Source organism: Rhinoderma darwinii (genome assembly GCF_050947455.1).
Source record: "Rhinoderma darwinii isolate aRhiDar2 chromosome 5 unlocalized genomic scaffold, aRhiDar2.hap1 SUPER_5_unloc_52, whole genome shotgun sequence".
Taxonomy (NCBI): Eukaryota; Metazoa; Chordata; class Amphibia; order Anura; family Rhinodermatidae; genus Rhinoderma; species Rhinoderma darwinii.
In genome coordinates, this window is record NW_027461812.1 from 602,585 (window position 1) to 620,367 (window position 17,783).

At 44.9% G+C, this 17,783-nt stretch overlaps 1 protein-coding gene across 1 annotated transcript; it reads left to right on the forward strand.

Annotated features, from left to right (window-relative positions):
• Positions 1 to 4,902: 4,902 nt before the first annotated feature.
• LOC142696306 (uncharacterized) lies at positions 4,903 to 13,918 on the forward strand. Its single transcript, XM_075847637.1, has 3 exons — positions 4,903 to 5,863; positions 8,388 to 8,573; positions 13,833 to 13,918. The coding sequence occupies exons 1-3, from the start codon at positions 4,903 to 4,905 to the stop codon at positions 13,916 to 13,918; spliced, it is 1,233 nt and encodes a 410-aa protein (XP_075703752.1).
• Positions 13,919 to 17,783: the final 3,865 nt, after the last annotated feature.

Genomic DNA, 17,783 nt, shown 5'->3' on the forward strand with positions numbered 1-17,783 from the left:
TTTTGACCCGCGAGTTTTTTCATCTTGTAGTTAACAGTTTTTCACTCTTCCTGTATTTAAACGACTGTGAGTCGCATTGTCTGTATTGGCCTGATGAAGACGCCGGTCCGGCGTTGAAACGTGTAGCCCTTGTCTTTGTATACCTACAATAAATTATTAACCTTGTATAGCCTTGCCGTTATTAGCAGCGCCCTTTGGTCCGCTTTTATCCATATTTGCAAACATGGCGGATGACACAGGTGCCGCAGGTTGCGCCAGACGTGGCGGATTCTTCCGGACGTGGCAGATGACACAGGACATGGCGGATTCCTCCGAACGTGGCAGATGACACAGGACATGGCGGATTCCTCCGGACGTGGCAGATGACACAGGACATGGCGGATTCCTCCGGACGTGGCAGATGACACAGGACGTGGCGGATTCCTCCGGACGTGGCAGATGACACAGGACGTGGCACGACTTGATACTAAAGGCACAGCACAGGAAACAAGAACAGGGAACAAGGCACAGGTAACAATTGGAACGGGAAACTGGCCGCCATTTTACAGACTATTCGAAGGATCACATGACCACAGGAGGGCTTCCCCATAATGTTTTGCAGGCAGCCTTCCCAAAATGCACTGCAGTTATCCCTCCCTCTACCCGTATATGTTGCTGTCACTTTGACATGACTAGTGCTGGTGTAGCGTTAAGAGCTTGAAAAGGATTGGATACGGTCCTAGAAGATCAGGGACTCAATCATTTTCGACTGAATTGAATCGGACGGTCAATTTGACAGAATTAGACCCGAAACAAATTTCCGGAAATTCTCTCCTCTGTAATACTGACCCATACCTGGAATATACGGAATAAACTCCAACAACCAGTAAAGTTTACTCATTTCATTTTTCACTCGCTGCCTTCCAAGAGATCGTCCACATGACTTATGAGGGCTTGACTCTTGCAGGACGAGGTGTTTTGTTTTTTGTTTTTTTATGGCACCATTTAATGTACTAAAAACATAAAAAATATTTCTAGTGGAGTGGAATGGAAAAAAACAGCAATTTCTAAATTTTTGGGGGGTTTCGACTTTACGTCGCTCACCGCGCGGTAAAAATGACATCTTAACTTTATTCTACAATTACAACGATATTAAATTTAGATATTTTTTATGTTTTGCTATTTTTAGAAAAGAAAAACACTGTGAAAAACTTTTTTGTAACGCCATATTCTAAGACTTATAACTTTTTTCTTTTTTCGTGGATGGAGCAGTGCGAGGGCTTGTTTTTTGCAGGGCGAGCTGTAATGTTTCCGGCTTACACAGGACTTTTTGATCTCTTTTTATTCCATTTTTTGGGGGAGGTGAAGAGACCAAAAAACAACAATGCCTACATTTTCTTTTTCAGTGTTCCCCGTGTGGAGTAAATAACGTTATATTGTAAGGGTTCAGATCGTTACGGTGACGCTGACACTGAAAACCCGCAACAAATAAGCAGCGTTTACGCAAATACAACTGACATGCTGCGAAATAAAATGCGGATCAATTTTTGAGCAGTTTTTCCGCTCAGTATTTACGAAGCGTGTGGATGAGATTTGTTTTATCTCATCCACTTTGCTGCTACTGGATTTGCTGCGGATTTTATGAATTCCGTTGCGGAAAATCCGCAGTATTTTCGCACCGTGTGAACAGACCCTTACCGAGGCCCTGAAATACCAGAACATTGCAAACCCTACAGAAGTGACCCCATTTTAGAAAAGACATCCTTATAGGAAATCGTCTAGGGGTGTAGTGAGCGTTTTAGACCCACAGGTGTCCCAACTTTTTTAGCATTGGGCTTTGAAAATTACTTTTTTTTCTAATAATATATAGTTTTTCCTCAATATTTTGCTCTATGGGTGGAGAGAGTATTTGACCCCAAAGGTGTTTTTGGAGAAATTAATGTGTAGCAGATGGTGCAAAGGGAAAATCCAAATTTTCCACAGATTTTGGCCAATATGTTATGCCCAGCTTGTGCCACCAGCAACACCTGATAAATTGTTAAGCAGGTTCTCCCGGCGGCGTAAATTACATAAATTTACACATAAACTGCTGTCTGGGCACACGGCAGGGCTCAGAAGTGAAGCTTTTGGAGCACAAATTTTGCAGGATTTTTTTTCAGGCACCATGTCACTTTTGCAGAAACTCTGAGGTACCAGTACAGGGAAAACCCCAAAGAATTGACCCTATTAACCCCTTTGTTTGGACACTTCACTACGCCTTCAGGACTCATTTATTCATATGGTCTGATGCAATATTTTTTTTATCTGTGTCCTTATCTTTGTCATCATTACGTGAAGGTTATTTGAGGTAGGTTCTTTTCTGGGGGAGTTAGTATTGGGCTGCTTATTAGGGCAGTATCTCCCAATTCAACCAGTTATAGCAGCCATCTGCTTTTTTTAATGTTTTTATCGTGTTTGTGGAGTATTTTTTGTTAATAAATTTATACGCTTTATTATATATTCTTTGTGTCTATAGACTTTTTGCCATATACATACCCGTGCGTGTTCTTTGTCTTTATCAAATTATAATGTGGGAGCATATGTAAGCTCTCAAGGTCTGTAGCAGAATCAGAGTCCTGTGGCTGAAATGATTAGGCAGGAGGGTGATAATAGCAAGAGTTGTCAAGTAACAGTCCAGGTTCAATAGACAGATAAGCAGCAACAGGTTGTAGTGTAAGGCAGAGACGTGGTCAGGAAACAATCCGAGTCTAGTACACAGATAAGCAGCAACAGGTTGTAGTGTAAGGCAGAGACGTGGTCAGGAAACAATCCGAGTGTAGTACACAGATAAACAACAACAGGTTGTAGTGTAAGGCAGAGACGTGGTCAGGAAACAATCAGAGTCTAGTACACACATAAGCAGCAACAGGTTGTAGTGTAAGGCAGAGATGTGGTCAGGAAACAATCCGAGTCTAGTACACATATCAGCAGCAAATGTCTGTAGAGAGGCAGCAAGGAACTAGACTACAGGCAGGAAGCTCAAGGTCAGGCTCTGTCAAGCAGGAAGCACAAGGGTCAGGCTTTTTTAGGAGAAAAAAGGGTGAAACTTATCAGGCAATCAAGCCAAGGAATCCAGAGAACCTGGAAAATAGATTTAGGAGTAGAGCTGTTAATAAGGGACCAGTGGCTGAATAATAAGAGTTATTACCTAGGACACAGGAGTTTGTGGGTTCAAATCCTTACAGTGCTCCCATTCTTCTGGTGGCTGATGTGTTAGGATATCTTTGATAAAATTATTTTGTAAACCTAGGAACATGATTATTTTTTTCTGGTTCCGAAGAATTCTCCTTAAAGGGGTTTTCCTCTTTTAGACATTTATGGCATATCCACAGCTCCTTCAAAATAACTGATCGGCAGTCATGCCCAGAGCTGGACCCCAACCGATCAGATATTGATAGCCTATCCTGAGTATAGAGCATCAATTTCTTATGACTGCAAAACACCTTTAATTTGAACAGAAATATTAATTGGCTCTATGCTTGTACCCAAAAAATTTAATTGTAGCCTGTTCAAACTCACATTTCTCAAGTTTAATGTAACATTAAGCAATGTGCTCAGAGTCCTTGTAGTATGGCACTGATATGTTTGGGATGCTCCTCAAGATTGTCTGAAAAAATGAAGCTCTCATCCAGGTAGATAACTACAAATTGATCCAATAAGTCCCTGAAAACATCATTGATAAAATGTTGGAAAGTGGCTGGGACATTACAAAGTCCCCCAAAAAATGACAAGATACAAAAAAAGTGTCCAATCCATGACCTGACGGCTCTTCCATTCCTCTTCAGGATGGATTTGGACAAGGTTAAATGCTCCTCTTAGATCCAGCTTAGTAAATATTTTAGCTGTACGAAGCCTTTTTAGTACGAAGTAATTCTGGAATTAAAGGGAGAGAATATCGATTTTTTTCTATTGCAAATTAATAAATTCAATATAATAAAATCACAAATACATTCATAGTAATTCCGTATTAATAAAAAAAAATCAAACTCTATATAATCCCCCATCCCTCCTCATATACCCAATAAATACCCGGTCCATTTAAAGAAATTTCTCAGAATAGATCAACCAATTCCTCGGGCTCCTGTCTTTTCTAGCAAAAGGGAGGGAGCATCTATCCGGTGAGACGCGACTTCCAATAAGATCCTTAACCTCCCGTATCATCACGGATGGTAATCTGCCGCTCATGGAGCCAAAGGACTAGAGAGAAAAAAGAAAAGAAAAAATACAAAAAAAAACAATCATCCCTTCCCACTCCGAGCTCTCTCTCCGCACCCCAGATACCCTCCCACCTTTTGGTCTGATTAATACTCTTTGATTTCAATTTCTCCTATTTCCTTATTTTTTGGATAAGATTCTTCCACTCCTCAACCGAGGGAGGTACCGTAATACCGCACCCCATTTCCTAGAAATAAGGACTCCTGCTATATGGAGTAATCTAGTAATATCCGGCCTTTGCCTTTTATCAAATGAACCATCTTCCAGCTCTTTTGTGCAATTAAGTATTGCCAAAGTAGGGGACCAAGGTATAACTCTCCCCACATGATTCTTAATTTCCTCGAAAATAAAAAGTCCAGTAAGCCCAGCGTAATGTAGGCGCAGCCGTAATGAAGGAAGCGCATGACTAGGTGTTTGGGAGTTCTAGGCTATTATGTTCTAGGTATTATGTTTTAGGCTATATTTATAGGGATTGGAGGGTTATGTGAAAGGGGCATGGGGCAAAATGTATCTATATGTGGTGGGTGGAGAATAAAGTATATAAGTCCATGCGGGGAAGAGGCAGCCCTCTTTCCCGCTGGACAACAGGAGAAAGTTTTGTCCTGTTATTACATTTAAAAAAATATATATATATATATCATATTTTTCACTTACCTGATGGACGCGGCGATGGAGACCACGATGGCCAGGATCCGGGATGCAGCGATGCAGCACGGCGTGGGATGGCTGGATGCGCTGATTGCCGGGGCTCTTCCTCCGGTTCCAGCGGCTGGAGAGGAGAGTGAGGGACGCAGCAGCAGGCGTTCCAGGCCTCAGGAGAGGCCTTCATCAGCAGAATCACCTCGGTCTGGTCGGCGCCGAGGGAGCCCCTCCAGGGACCCTCCTCCTCCTGCTGGTCCGGAGCTGCACCCTGGCGACGGGCCGCGGAGGTCTGGGAGGAATCCCATCAGGCGGGCAAGACCGGAGGTGACAGGAGGGGGGGGGCCGCGGCGGCCATCTTCCTCCCTCCTGTCTGCAACGACAAGACCGGAAGTGGAGGCGGAACCGGAAGTGCACGCTGAACCGGAAGTGCACGCTGAACCGGAAGTGACGGCTTTCTCCGGCGCCGATGTTCCTGGTGCCGGAGGAGCTCTTCAGAAGGACGTCCGGACATCAGACCCGATCCGGAGGAAGAGGCGGGCGGCCTCCAGATGGGGAGCGAGATCGCCTCCTGCTGGAGCAGGGAGGCGTGTGGCGGCGGCAGCGACCGGAAGGACCCGGGCAGCTTCGGTGAGCGACGCCGGGCCCCATCCGGACAAGGGGGGGCAGCGGTCTGCGAGACAAGTGACGAGCAGAAGATTTATTTTTGACAGCCCTGCAGAAGGACTGGATCGGCAGGGCTGTCAGTCTGAATATGTCGCGCCACCAGCGGATGGCAGGATCGTGGACAAATATGTCGCGCCACCAGCGGGTGGCAGGACCGTGGACGGGCCGCGTTCCGCTGGGCCTAGAGCTTCACCGACCAGAAGTGCGCGGAGTTACGGGGAGCGTGGGGTGCAGGAGCACCACTCCCTAGGATCGTCACGACCGACGCCTGGATTATCTGGAGTGATGGACGCGTCCGCTGGGAGGTCACCTCAGGGACGTACGGGTGAGTTTACCACGGATGTGGTGCCGGGGATGTGTGGGGGGGATGTGGGGGGGATGTTGTCAATGTCACAGATGCAATTGTTGTTTAGAGGGATGCAGGAGTATTTTATGAGAACTGTGCCAGGCGTAGAGCAGTCGCCAGCGAGGGTATGGGGCGCTGCTAGTGAGGCGTCTGCTAGTGCGGCAGGGAGTGCGGTTGCTAATGAGGCGATTTCTGGTGCAGCTGCGGCAGGGATTGCGGGTGTTAGTGAAGTGGCGCCGGTTGTGGGTGCCGTAGTGGCGGTGGAAAAAGCGGTTGACGCGGCGGCGAGTGCGGCTAAGAAAGTGGTGGAGGATGTGCGTTTGGCTGACGCGGCTAAAGGTGAGGTTTATGTGTGTTTTGAGGGCCCGCTGGGGGCACATTTGAAGGTGGAGATTAGGGAAAAGATCTGGAAAGATGAATATGTTGAGATTTTTTCTTTGCTGCCGTTAGAAAAGTTTAATTTGGACCGGTGGAAACCGGATGAAAGTAAGAAGGAGGAGGAGGAGCGGCGGCGGTATCGCTTGATTCCTCGGACTTTTGCGAATTGGCTGCAGGCCTTCGCTATCTTGGCTAGTGTGGTGGGTGAGAAGGCGCCGGAGAACTGTTCGGCGCTATTCTGTTATATGGATTCGGTAGGGGAGGCGTATCGTGTATACGGCGGTAACGCTTGGTTGCGGTATGACGAACAGTTTCGTCAGCGGAAGTCGGTGCGCCCGTCGTTGCGATGGGACCACAAAGATATCAGTTTGTGGATGCGTTTGATGTCTGCGCCAAAACAGGGGCAGCAGCCCTTTCGGGATGCGGCCGGCGGTCAGGGGTCAGCAGCGGGTCGGTCAGGATCCTCAGGAAAGGGGTGTTGCTGGCAGTATAATGAGGGGCATTGCAAGTTCGGCCCAGACTGCAGGTACAAGCACGAGTGCTCCGGTTGCGGAGGCGCCCATGGTTTGTCCAGATGCTTCAAGAAGCATAAGGGCAGGCAGGGAGATGCTGAGCAGAAGAGGGGCGACGCCGGTGAGGGTGGAAAGGATGCTCCCGTTTTTAGGGGGCTATCCAAATAGGAAAGTGGCGGAGTTGTTATGGTTAGGATTTTCAGAAGGTTTTCGGATTCCTTGTACGTCGGTTGGACGTGATGGGGTAGTCCGTAATTTGTCGTCTGCTTTGGCGCGGCCTGATATGGTTACGGATAAGCTGCTGAAGGAGGTGGCGTTGGGCCGCATGGCGGGGCCGTTTTCCTCCCTGCCTGTTCAGAGTTTGCGTGTTTCCCCGTTAGGTTTGGTTCCAAAAAAGGAGGTGAATAAATTCCGCCTTATTCATCACTTGTCTTATCCGGAAGGCGAGTCGGTGAATGACGGCATTGATCCGGCCTTGTGCGCGGTCAGTTACACTTCCTTTGATGCGGCGGTTGTTTGGGTTCGCAAGTACGGGAAGGGCTCTCTGTTAGCGAAAACTGACATTGAGGCCGCTTTTCGTTTATTGCCGGTGCATCCGGATAGTTTTTGTTTGCTGGGATGTTATTGGCAGGAGGAATATTTCGTGGATTGTTGCCTCCCGATGGGCTGCTCCATTTCATGCGCTTATTTTGAGATGTTTAGCACGTTTTTGGAGTGGGTTGTCCGTCGGGAGGCGCAGGTGCAATCTGCGCTGCATTATCTGGATGATTTCCTGTTTATCGGGCCGCCGGGTACCTATGTGTGTGCAGGATTGCTACACACTATGGAGCGAGTGGCAAAGGATTTTGGGGTACCTCTGGCGCCTGAAAAAACTGAGGGACCCACGACGGTCATTAAGTTTTTGGGAATCATGATTGATTCAGATAATATGGAGTGTCGCTTGCCTGATGATAAGTTGCTGGAGATGAGAGAGTTGGTGGCGAGTGCGCTGCGCAGGAAAAAGATACAGTTGCGGGACTTGCAATCCTTGTTGGGGCATTTGAATTTTGCTTGTAGGATTATGCCCATGGGGCGGGTGTTTTGCAGGCGATTGGCAAGTGCTACCGCAGGGGTGCATTCCCCTCATCATTTCATTAGGTTGTCGGCGGAGTTGAAAGCTGACTTGTTGGTGTGGGGGGAGTTTTTGCAGACCTATAATGGGCGGTCGGTGCTCATGTATCAGCCGGTGTCTAGTGTGGACTTGGAGCTGTATACTGATGCATCAGGTGCTTGTGGATTTGGGGCTTATTTCCAGGGGCAGTGGTGTGCAGGAGTTTGGCCTGATACATGGCATGAATGTGGTTTTGTCCGTAACTTGGCTCTGCTGGAATTGTTCCCGATTGTGGTGGCTGCGGAGTTGTGGGGGGATTGTCTGCGGGACCGGAGAGTGCGTTTCGTATGTGACAATCTGGGTGTGGTTCAGGCTGTTAATGTCTCAGACAGCTAATTCTCCGCCAGTCGTGCGACTATTGCGGCACTTGGTCTCGAGAGGTCTGATGTTGAATGCGCATTTTGTGGCAGTGCATATTCCTGGGGTGCTGAATTCTGTGGCTGATTCCCTTTCTCGTCAACAGTGGGACAGGTTTCGTCTGCTGGCGCCGGGGGCGGAGTCTCATGGCCTGCCGTGTCCAGAGCATCTGTGGAAGGTGGTGTGACAATGGCGATGTCGCTTGTGGAAAGGTCGGTTAGTGCGGTCACGTGGCAGAGGTACAGTGCGGTATGGCAGGTATGGGAGGCGTTGTTGGATAATGCGCAGGCAGGTATTGCAGATCGGCAGGCGTGTTTGCTGTATTTTATAGGAAATGCGTACAGTGAAGGGGCGCATGCAGCAACGGTCGCTCGCAGTTTGTCGGCCTTGGCTTTTTGGTTTAAGAAGAAAGGTGAGGAGGACGTGACTAAGTCCTTTCTGGTGCGGCAGGCAATGAAGGGTTTCAGGAGGGGTTCCGCAGTTAGGGATCTCAGGAAGCCGGTGTCATTTGAGCTGTTGGTAGCAATTTGTGATTTGTTGAGGGAGGTTTGTGTTTCAGCATTTGAAGTGCGGCTATTTACACTGGCCTTTTCTTTGGCGTTCTTTGGGGCGTTCCGGATATCGGAGTTGGTGTCGGCCAGTAAGAGTGTGGCAGGGGGTTTATTGTACGCTGATGTGGATTTGGATGGCTCCTGCCTTTCTTGTTTGCTCCGTAGATCTAAGACAGATCAGGAGGGGAGAGGTTTTGTGGTGCGTTTGTATGAGTTACCAGGGTCGCGGGTGTGCCCGGTCCGCTGTTTTCGGGAGTTTGTTGCGGTGAGGCCTGAGGTCCCGGCATCCTTGTTGGTTCATGCAGACGGGCTGTCTCTGTCAAAATTCCAGTTTTCACAGGTGTTCAAAAAATGTATCCTGTTGTCTGGCAGAGGTGGAGCAGGTTTTAGCTCTCATTCCTTTAGAATTGGCGCAGCTACGGAAGCAGCTCGGTGGGGTTTATCCCCGGCGATGGTTAAGAAGATCGGCAGGTGGGAGTCAGACAGATATAGGTTGTATGTGCGGCCTCACTTGCTTTGAGGCGGTGGTGATAAGATGTGCTGGAGGTGGATATGGAGTAGTTACGTTGTTGTTTTGTGTTGTTTTAGGTGCAGGTCCCTGCTTGATTTGGATCATGGGGCACTCCTACGTGCACTGGGGAGGTGTGCGTGCAGATGTTCGTCCGGCCGGACGACAGTTGGGCATGGATCACGCAGAGGTGCAGGTCAGATGGTTGGGCCTGCGGGGCATGCTGTGGTGTAGGCTGTTACCAGAGGTACAATTTTATGCAGGTTTGGACAGGGCGCCGGATATCTTAGTGGTGCACCTTGGCGGCAATGATTTGGGCATTCGGTCGTCCAGGGATTTAGTGAGGGATGTGAAGATTGACCTTTTGCGGTTGTGGTCGGCGTTCCCAGGAGTGGTGATTGTATGGTCAGATATTGTGGCTCGCAAGGTGTGGCGGCAGGCACGTTCCGTACATAGCTTAAATAAAGCGCGAGCAAAGGTCAACAAGGTAGTTGGCAGGTTTGTGGCACGCAATGGCGGTGTTGTGGTGAGGCATAAGGAGTTGGAGGGTAGAGAGGTCGGTTTCCTCAGGGCGGATGGTGTTCATCTAAACGAGGTGGGTCTGGATATGTGGACCCTGGACATTAAGGAGGGCATGGAGAAAGCCCTGCAGTTGTGGAGGGACAATCATGTGTAAGGGGTCACACATGATTGTCGTGGCGGTAGGAGGAGGGGTCTTTGGAGGCACGTAATGGTAAGAAGGAGAAGCAACAATGGAGATTGTTGCAAGAGAACTCGGGGCGTTTAACCCGGGATAGTATTGGAGGGGCTGGGGAGTGGTTACCCAGCTCATATATATTCCTGATGGGCAGGGTCCCCAGGAAGGGAGAGAGAGGTCTTGGACATGGTTGGTGCCCTCGGGTCAGGTGCAGAACGGCTGTAGGGTAAGGGGTCCAGACCTAATAAGGAAACGATGGAGTTTAATGATTGAAGTGCCTTCAAGGATCCTTTATCTGGAGTTGGGAAATAGAGCAGGATGTTATCATGGAGTTATGATGTGTTTATGGTTATGCTCTTTTTCAGAAAAAAGGTGTGTTTAATAAATGGCTGCTGTGGCCTTTACACCAAAATTCATGTGTGGTCTCTTATTGGGGTTTGGGGTGTAAGGTCGTAGATAGCGGAAGCATCAAACATACCTTAAGTCAAGTAAATTTTTACTGACGGACATGTCCATATAACATGTAAAAAATCAGCCATTGATGTCCGACATCTGGGGCAGTGGGAACTATTTTTAATGCCAATTTTATGAGGATCGGAGAGTAGAACAGTCTATGTATGATATTAATTTGTATAAATTGATGATTTACACTAATCGAAGAGTCCTTTATATTCCCGTAACAATTGGCCCAATATTCCTGGTCAATAGGCCCTAAATCCCTTGCCCATTTTGTTTGGCTTGGGGGCAGAATACTATAAGAAAATGCATTGTTTATAATTTTATAAAGTGAAGAGTGTAACGCCCATGGCCGAGGACCGCCTGACGACCACAGCCATAGATCAGTGAGCGCTGGCCCGCATCTCCTCCTTAGCAGACGCCCGCACTCATTTCCGCTTCACTCTGCTGTGTCCTGTAGGGTGCGCATGCACGCTAAGTGCAAAAAGTATGTCAAATTAGCCCATGATCACCCTGGACTATAAGAAGAGCCCTGCGCCTTCCTTCATTGCCTGAGCGTTGTTGTGTTTACCCGTGTCTGTCTTTGCAAATGGTCCCTTAGTGTTTTCCAGTTCCCAGTGTTCCCGTACCTGCTACCTGTACCTGTATCCCGTGCTACCTTGTTCCTGTGCCATAGAGAGTTGGAGTCGTGTGGTACCATATACTATGCCTGCCGTGTTACACCGCGCCTGGTGTCTGCTGCCAAGGTCCCATCCGAGCCTAAACCATCGCTACTGTCTGAACCTTCACAGGTACCCTTACTCGGACTATAGACTTTGCCTGGTACTCTGTTTGGCCAGCTGCTATCCTGCTACGGCGGTACGGCCCAGTGGGTCCACATACCCACAGATTGTGACAAAGAGATCACCCTTTTATCTAAAGTCTTATTCATCAACATATCAATTCCACTGTGTCTTTGTATCAAAAATGTTTCTCTATTCATGGTTTTACTAACTGCGTGCTGAATTTGAAGATATCTATAGCGATAAGATTCCCATACATTTTTCATATATTTTATACCATATGTTTTCCATCGCTTTATATCTGCAATAACTTCCAATTTTTTAGAATTTTTATTATTCCATATAGGTGTGCATTGATGTGCTCCCCTAACCCCCAATATTTTCTTAAAGGCTGCCCACGTCTCCATCCCCAGATTGCATCGCGGCCAGTCCTTGTAGTTGCCCTCCCTCAACTGCCCTGATTCTAATAGTTTGTAAATATTATTTATTTGACCCTCATTGTCCGTCATCAATTTCCTCAAAACATTATTTTCCTGTCACCTGAGTAATGGTCGAAGCTCAGGTGCCAGAAAATATCCCCGGAAATACGGCATAGCCAGACCTCCCCTGCTCATTGGCCTCCACAACATTTTTTGCTTAATTCTCACCCTCTTCTTACCCCATATTAAGTAGTTTATTATTGTCTCTATTAGTTTGAATAGTTTTTAATTTATCCAAACGGGACTCGCAGCTGGGACGTGTAGAAGTTGTGGCTGTATAATGATTTTTACCAATGCCACCCGATCTGCTCTTGACAATGGCACTTTAATCCATGTAGAGCTCTTGGATGGTATCTTAGATAAAAAAGGCATTACATTAAGGGAAACTAAGTTCTTTACATCTGCATCTCTCTTAATACCTGGGTACTCAGAGCTTTGAGGTGACTGCAGGATCCTAAACTCGCTCAAAGGTAGTTCCAGATTATCCAAAGGGGGAAGGGTGGATTTACTCCGGTTAATACTAAATCCAGAGAATTTGCCAAAGTGTTTTATCAACTGGATAGTTTTGGGTACAGCCTTTTCTGATTCACTGAGACATAGTAGTATATCGTCTGCATAGAGCAGAATTTTACCTCCCCTTCCGAAGCCCTATATAGTCTCATTTCCCCTTAACCATACTGCCAAGGGCTCTAAAAAAGTAGCAAACAGCAGCAGAGAGAGGGGACATCCCTGCCGAGTGCCCCATTACAGGTCAGAGGGGACTGTAAGTTCCTCATTAAGTCTTACTCTTGCAGTTGGTCTAACGTACATTTTTCTAACCTGGCCTATATATTCCCGACCCAGTCCAAACCTTTCCATACCTTTCCACAGATAGGCCCACTCCACCCTGTCGAAAGTCTTTGTGGCATCCAGTGACGGGATGGAGCGGCCCTTCCACTGCCCAGCTGCCTATTTCCAAATAGTCTTCCTAAGTTGTTGTTAACATTTCCATTTGGGATAAACCCACTTTGATCTGGATGTATAATTGATGAGATCACTTTAGCCGATCTCATTCAATGTTTTGTCATAAATTTTTACATCCGTGTTAAGGAGAGAAATTGCTCTATATGTCTCCATTTCTGCAGGGCCTTTACTCTTTTTTAATATGAGTAATAATAACCTCAGACATTGACAATGGTAGGCTCTCATCTTTAACCGATCCCCCTATCGTTTCCAAAAATAGGTGAAGTAGTTCATTTCCATATTTTCTATATATATCTCAAACGGAAGACAGAAATCCGTCTGCTCCTGGAGATGAGTTCCCAGAGAAGGATCTAACTGCTTCTTGAAGATCTTCCACTGTTATGGGAGCTGCCAACGTTCTCCTATGTTTTTAAGAAGGGAGTTCTATAGATCCAAAAAATGGTTAGTTCGGCATCCCTCACTTTCGATACTCCTAGATATAAATGTGAATAAAAAAAACAAAACTCTCCCATAATTTCCCTCGGGTCCCGAGAGACCTCCCCCCCAGTCGTTTCTCCACACATAGTATCGTATTAGGCGTCTTTTGATTAGCTATAACCTTAGTTAATAATTCCCCTGGCTTTCCAGATTCACAAAAGTATTTTTGGCCGGAAAAAAAACAACTTTTGCTGAGCTTTTTCTAACGAGAATTGTTTTAATTCCTTGTGTGCTTCAAAGAGTAATTATTTTTTTTTGGATGTATTGACTTTGGCTGTGAGGTCTCTCTCTGCCCGAATAACCCTCCCCCTAATTTCGCCTTCCTGATGTAAAAAAAACTTTACGTGTACCATGGATTTCCCCATAGAATTGCCCTCTCAATGATGCTTTCAGGGAATCCCATACATAATGAAGATGCGTAGAATTTAAATTTATCTCCCAAAAGGAGGCCATTTCCCTGTCAATCGTCCCCTGTTTATCTATTAAAGTCAACCAGTGCGGAGTTGTATGTATATGGAGATAGGATAGAATATGTGCCGAGTGAGAAATGGGACAGAAATAAAAAAAATAAAACAATAATAATATTTCACCCTCCTCCTATCCCACACCTTTCATAATCTGCCTTCTTCCACATGCAGATCTCAATCCTATGAACCCCCCATCCCAAATGCACCCCGTCTGCCTCCATCCCCTTCTCGCTAAGGTCACATTTGCGTTAATATGAACAGACCAGTACAAGAAAAACAACTGTATTCCAAATCCACGTCGTCCCATTCACAGTAATCCCCCTAATTTCAGATCTTATACTTCAATGGACCCCTGCCCGGCCCACTAAATCAGAGGCCGTACGATGTGTTCAGTCCAAATAGCTATGTCCGCGTGTCAGCCGATCTGAGAACCTACGATGGCCCGGGTAGTCAAAATATACAATATGTCCAGCACTATGTAACCGGTCCATGGCCTCCCGGGGGGAGGAGAAGAGCATCATGTCATCTTTATATACTACTCGTAGTTTTGCCGGGTACATGAAAGAAAATACTATGTGAGCTTTATGGAGACGAGATTTCACATCCTTGAAGCCCTGTCTCTTTAGCTGGGTAACCCGTGAGAAATCTGGAAAAATAGCAATCTGATTCCCATTATATTCATAGGTTTTGAGTTTTCTACTTCTCCGCAGGATTGCCTCCCGATCTTTGCTGCTCAGTATCTTAAGCATTATAATGCGCGGCGGAGCACCTGGTATTGGCTTTTTCCCTGGGACTTGATGGGCCCGTTCTACCACAAATGAGGGGGATAACTTCTCTTTTCCTACCATGTCAGTCAGCCACGACTGAAAAAAAGATTCACTGTCTTTCCCTTCTTGACCTTCCGGTAGGCCAATTGTACTTAAATTATTCCTCCTTGCTCTGTCTTCAAGATCTACTATTTTACTTTTTAGATCCTTATTTTGCATATACATATTTGTGACTTCCACTTTCATTGTTGTCACATCTTTAATAAGTCCCTCTATTTGCCCTTCCGCATTCCTCATTTTCTCCCGGATTTTGCTTACTTCATCCCGTAACAGTACAATGCCATTACGTACTACTCCCCTCTGGGCTGACAGATCTTCAAGTACATAATTACTTTTTTCGACTTCCACCAGTATCTCAGCCAACATCCTTTCAGGCGCGCCCCCTGCTTATGTACCTCTATCTCCAGGGCTGAGTATCGTGAGCCTGAGGGCTGATTGGCAGTAGAGTCCTGTTTCCCTTCCCTACTTGTGGCTTTCTGTGCCAATCTCGTCCTCCCTTGAAAGGACTTCCAGAATTTCTCAATTTCGGAGATGGTTTTTGCTTTTTGCGTACCTTTGTCCCTATCTTTATCTTTTGGAGACATTCCTCCACCTCCTGATTTTCTAGTAACAGATTTTTGGAGCCATAAGTTCAGTAATATGTCGTAGACTTTGCCGGAGCCTGTTATAGGTTGATATATATATATATATATATATATATATATATATATACAAATATAATGCAAAATAATGGAGATGACTTCTGCAACCAGACAATTCAAGGACAATACAGTATTCTTTGTCTGAAAACTTAGATTTCAAACCAGACCGTTTACGGGATATTTGGTAGCGGGAGGGAGACTGTAGAGTACAACGTTCTGGCTTTTGCCTCTCACCCAACCCATTAGGTTACTTCTTAGGCTTCTGAGAAGTCCCTTTTTCTTCCTTCCTGCTGTTGCTAGTCCTTTACCCCGTTGTTTTGAGGCAATATGTCTGTCTGAGCATCCCGGACAAAACGCCGGGTATTCCACTTGTAATTCACCATATGTTTCAGGAGGAGCAGAGGCAGAACAGGCTGAGATCATATATCTTTGGTTGGCGTATACTGTCCCATCCAGCACCTGCGGTACACGTGTTTCCGGCCAGTCGCAGAATGTGAAAATATCCGGGGTCCAGTAGGTCCACTATCCCCAACGCTAGCCCTTTGTACTAAGAATGCAGATCCTGCTCAGCCTGTCTAGCTGGTCCTCAGACTCCACAGACCGTAGCGGCTTGTCCCGAAGCTCCGGCACTACCTATAAACCTCATGGTGTTTCCAAAAATGTCCTATCGGGTTACTCCCTATCCTCACGAGATGATCAGAGGTGGAGGCAGGTGCAGCGAGGGGAGCACGACACGAGCTTCTCATGTCATGCCGTTGCGTTCCTTCCTCCTCTTAGGGATGTTGATTTTTAGCTCTGACTTTATTAGCTCCCTATAGTCAATGCTGGAGTGTAAGGTGGAATCCTTCTTCTCAACAAAGAACAAGCGTGCTCCAGAGGAGAAGTAGATGGCCGGATAAAGCCGTTCTTTAAATTCTCAATCCAATATCCCAGTAAAGCTTCCAGTTCTGGTTCAGAAAGAGAGTAGATCCGACCAGAGGGTATTTTATCTCTGGGTAACAGTTCTATTGGGCAATCACATGTACGATGTGGAGCTTTTCTGGGTTCTCTTTATCACGGATATCCTGAAATTCTTCATTTTGTGGTGGTAATGAGTCTCTAACAGAAAGGTCAGAGATTGATATGTTCCCAGGTAGTGATGAAGTTGGGTTAGGCAGACAATTTATCTGACAATATTCAGAGAGGAATGTATACAATGGGTTTCCCAAATGATAGATGGATTGTGAGAAAAAAGTCAAGTAATTCCCCAAATAACTAGAAACTTTATAGAAGCAATTAGTTGGATATGAAGAACTTCCTGATGATCAGGTTTGATGAGATCTTGATGCTCCATAGTCTCATGTACAACAAGCCTCAATGATAGGGGGATTGGGGTGACCCCTCAACTGTTTCCATGTCTTCTGGTGCTGACTTTGTCAACAATACAATATTATTATCATGATAACAGGTTATGTCCATGGAAATTCCTCCAGCATAAAAGTACCAGAAATCTCATGTGTTTTATTTCAGATGTGTGATGTCTCTATAAAATGAGACTCTGGTACCAACAACTTGTCGTCACCCTGATCTCTTTATGTTATATAAAAGTACAAAACATATCAGACCCCACAATAATCAAAACAACTTCTTAAACCTTACACATTACTATACACATTACTATACACGTTACTATATACATTACTATACACATTACTATACACAATACTATATACATTACTATACACATTACTATACACATTACTATACATGTTACTATATACATTACTATACACATTTCTATATACATTACTATACACATTACTATACACATTACTATACATGTTACTATATACATTACTATACACATTACTATACACATTACTATATACATTACTATACACAATACTATATACATTACTATACACATTACTATACACATTACTATACACATTACTATATACATTACTATATACATTACTATACACAATACTATATACGTTACTATACACGTTACTATATACATTACTATACACATTACTATACACATTACTATATACATTACTATACACATTACTATATACATTACTATACATATTACTATACACATTACTATATACATTACTATATACATTACTATACACAATACTATACATATTACTATACACATTACTATACACATTACTATACACATTATTATACACATTACTATACACATTACTATACACATTACTATATACATTACTATACACAATACTATATACATTACTATACACATTACTATACACATTACTATACACAATACTATACATATTACTATGCACATTACTATACACATTACTATATACATTACTATACACAATATTATACACAATACTATACACATTACTATACACATTACTATACACATTACTATATACATTACTATATACATTACTATACACATTACTCTACACATTACTATACACATTACTATATACATTACTATACACATTACTATATACATTACTATATACATTACTATACACAATACTATATACATTTCTATATACATTACTATACACATCACTATATACATTACTATACACAATACTATACACATTACTATACACATTACTATACACATTACTATACACATTACTATATACATTACTATATACATTACTATACACAATACT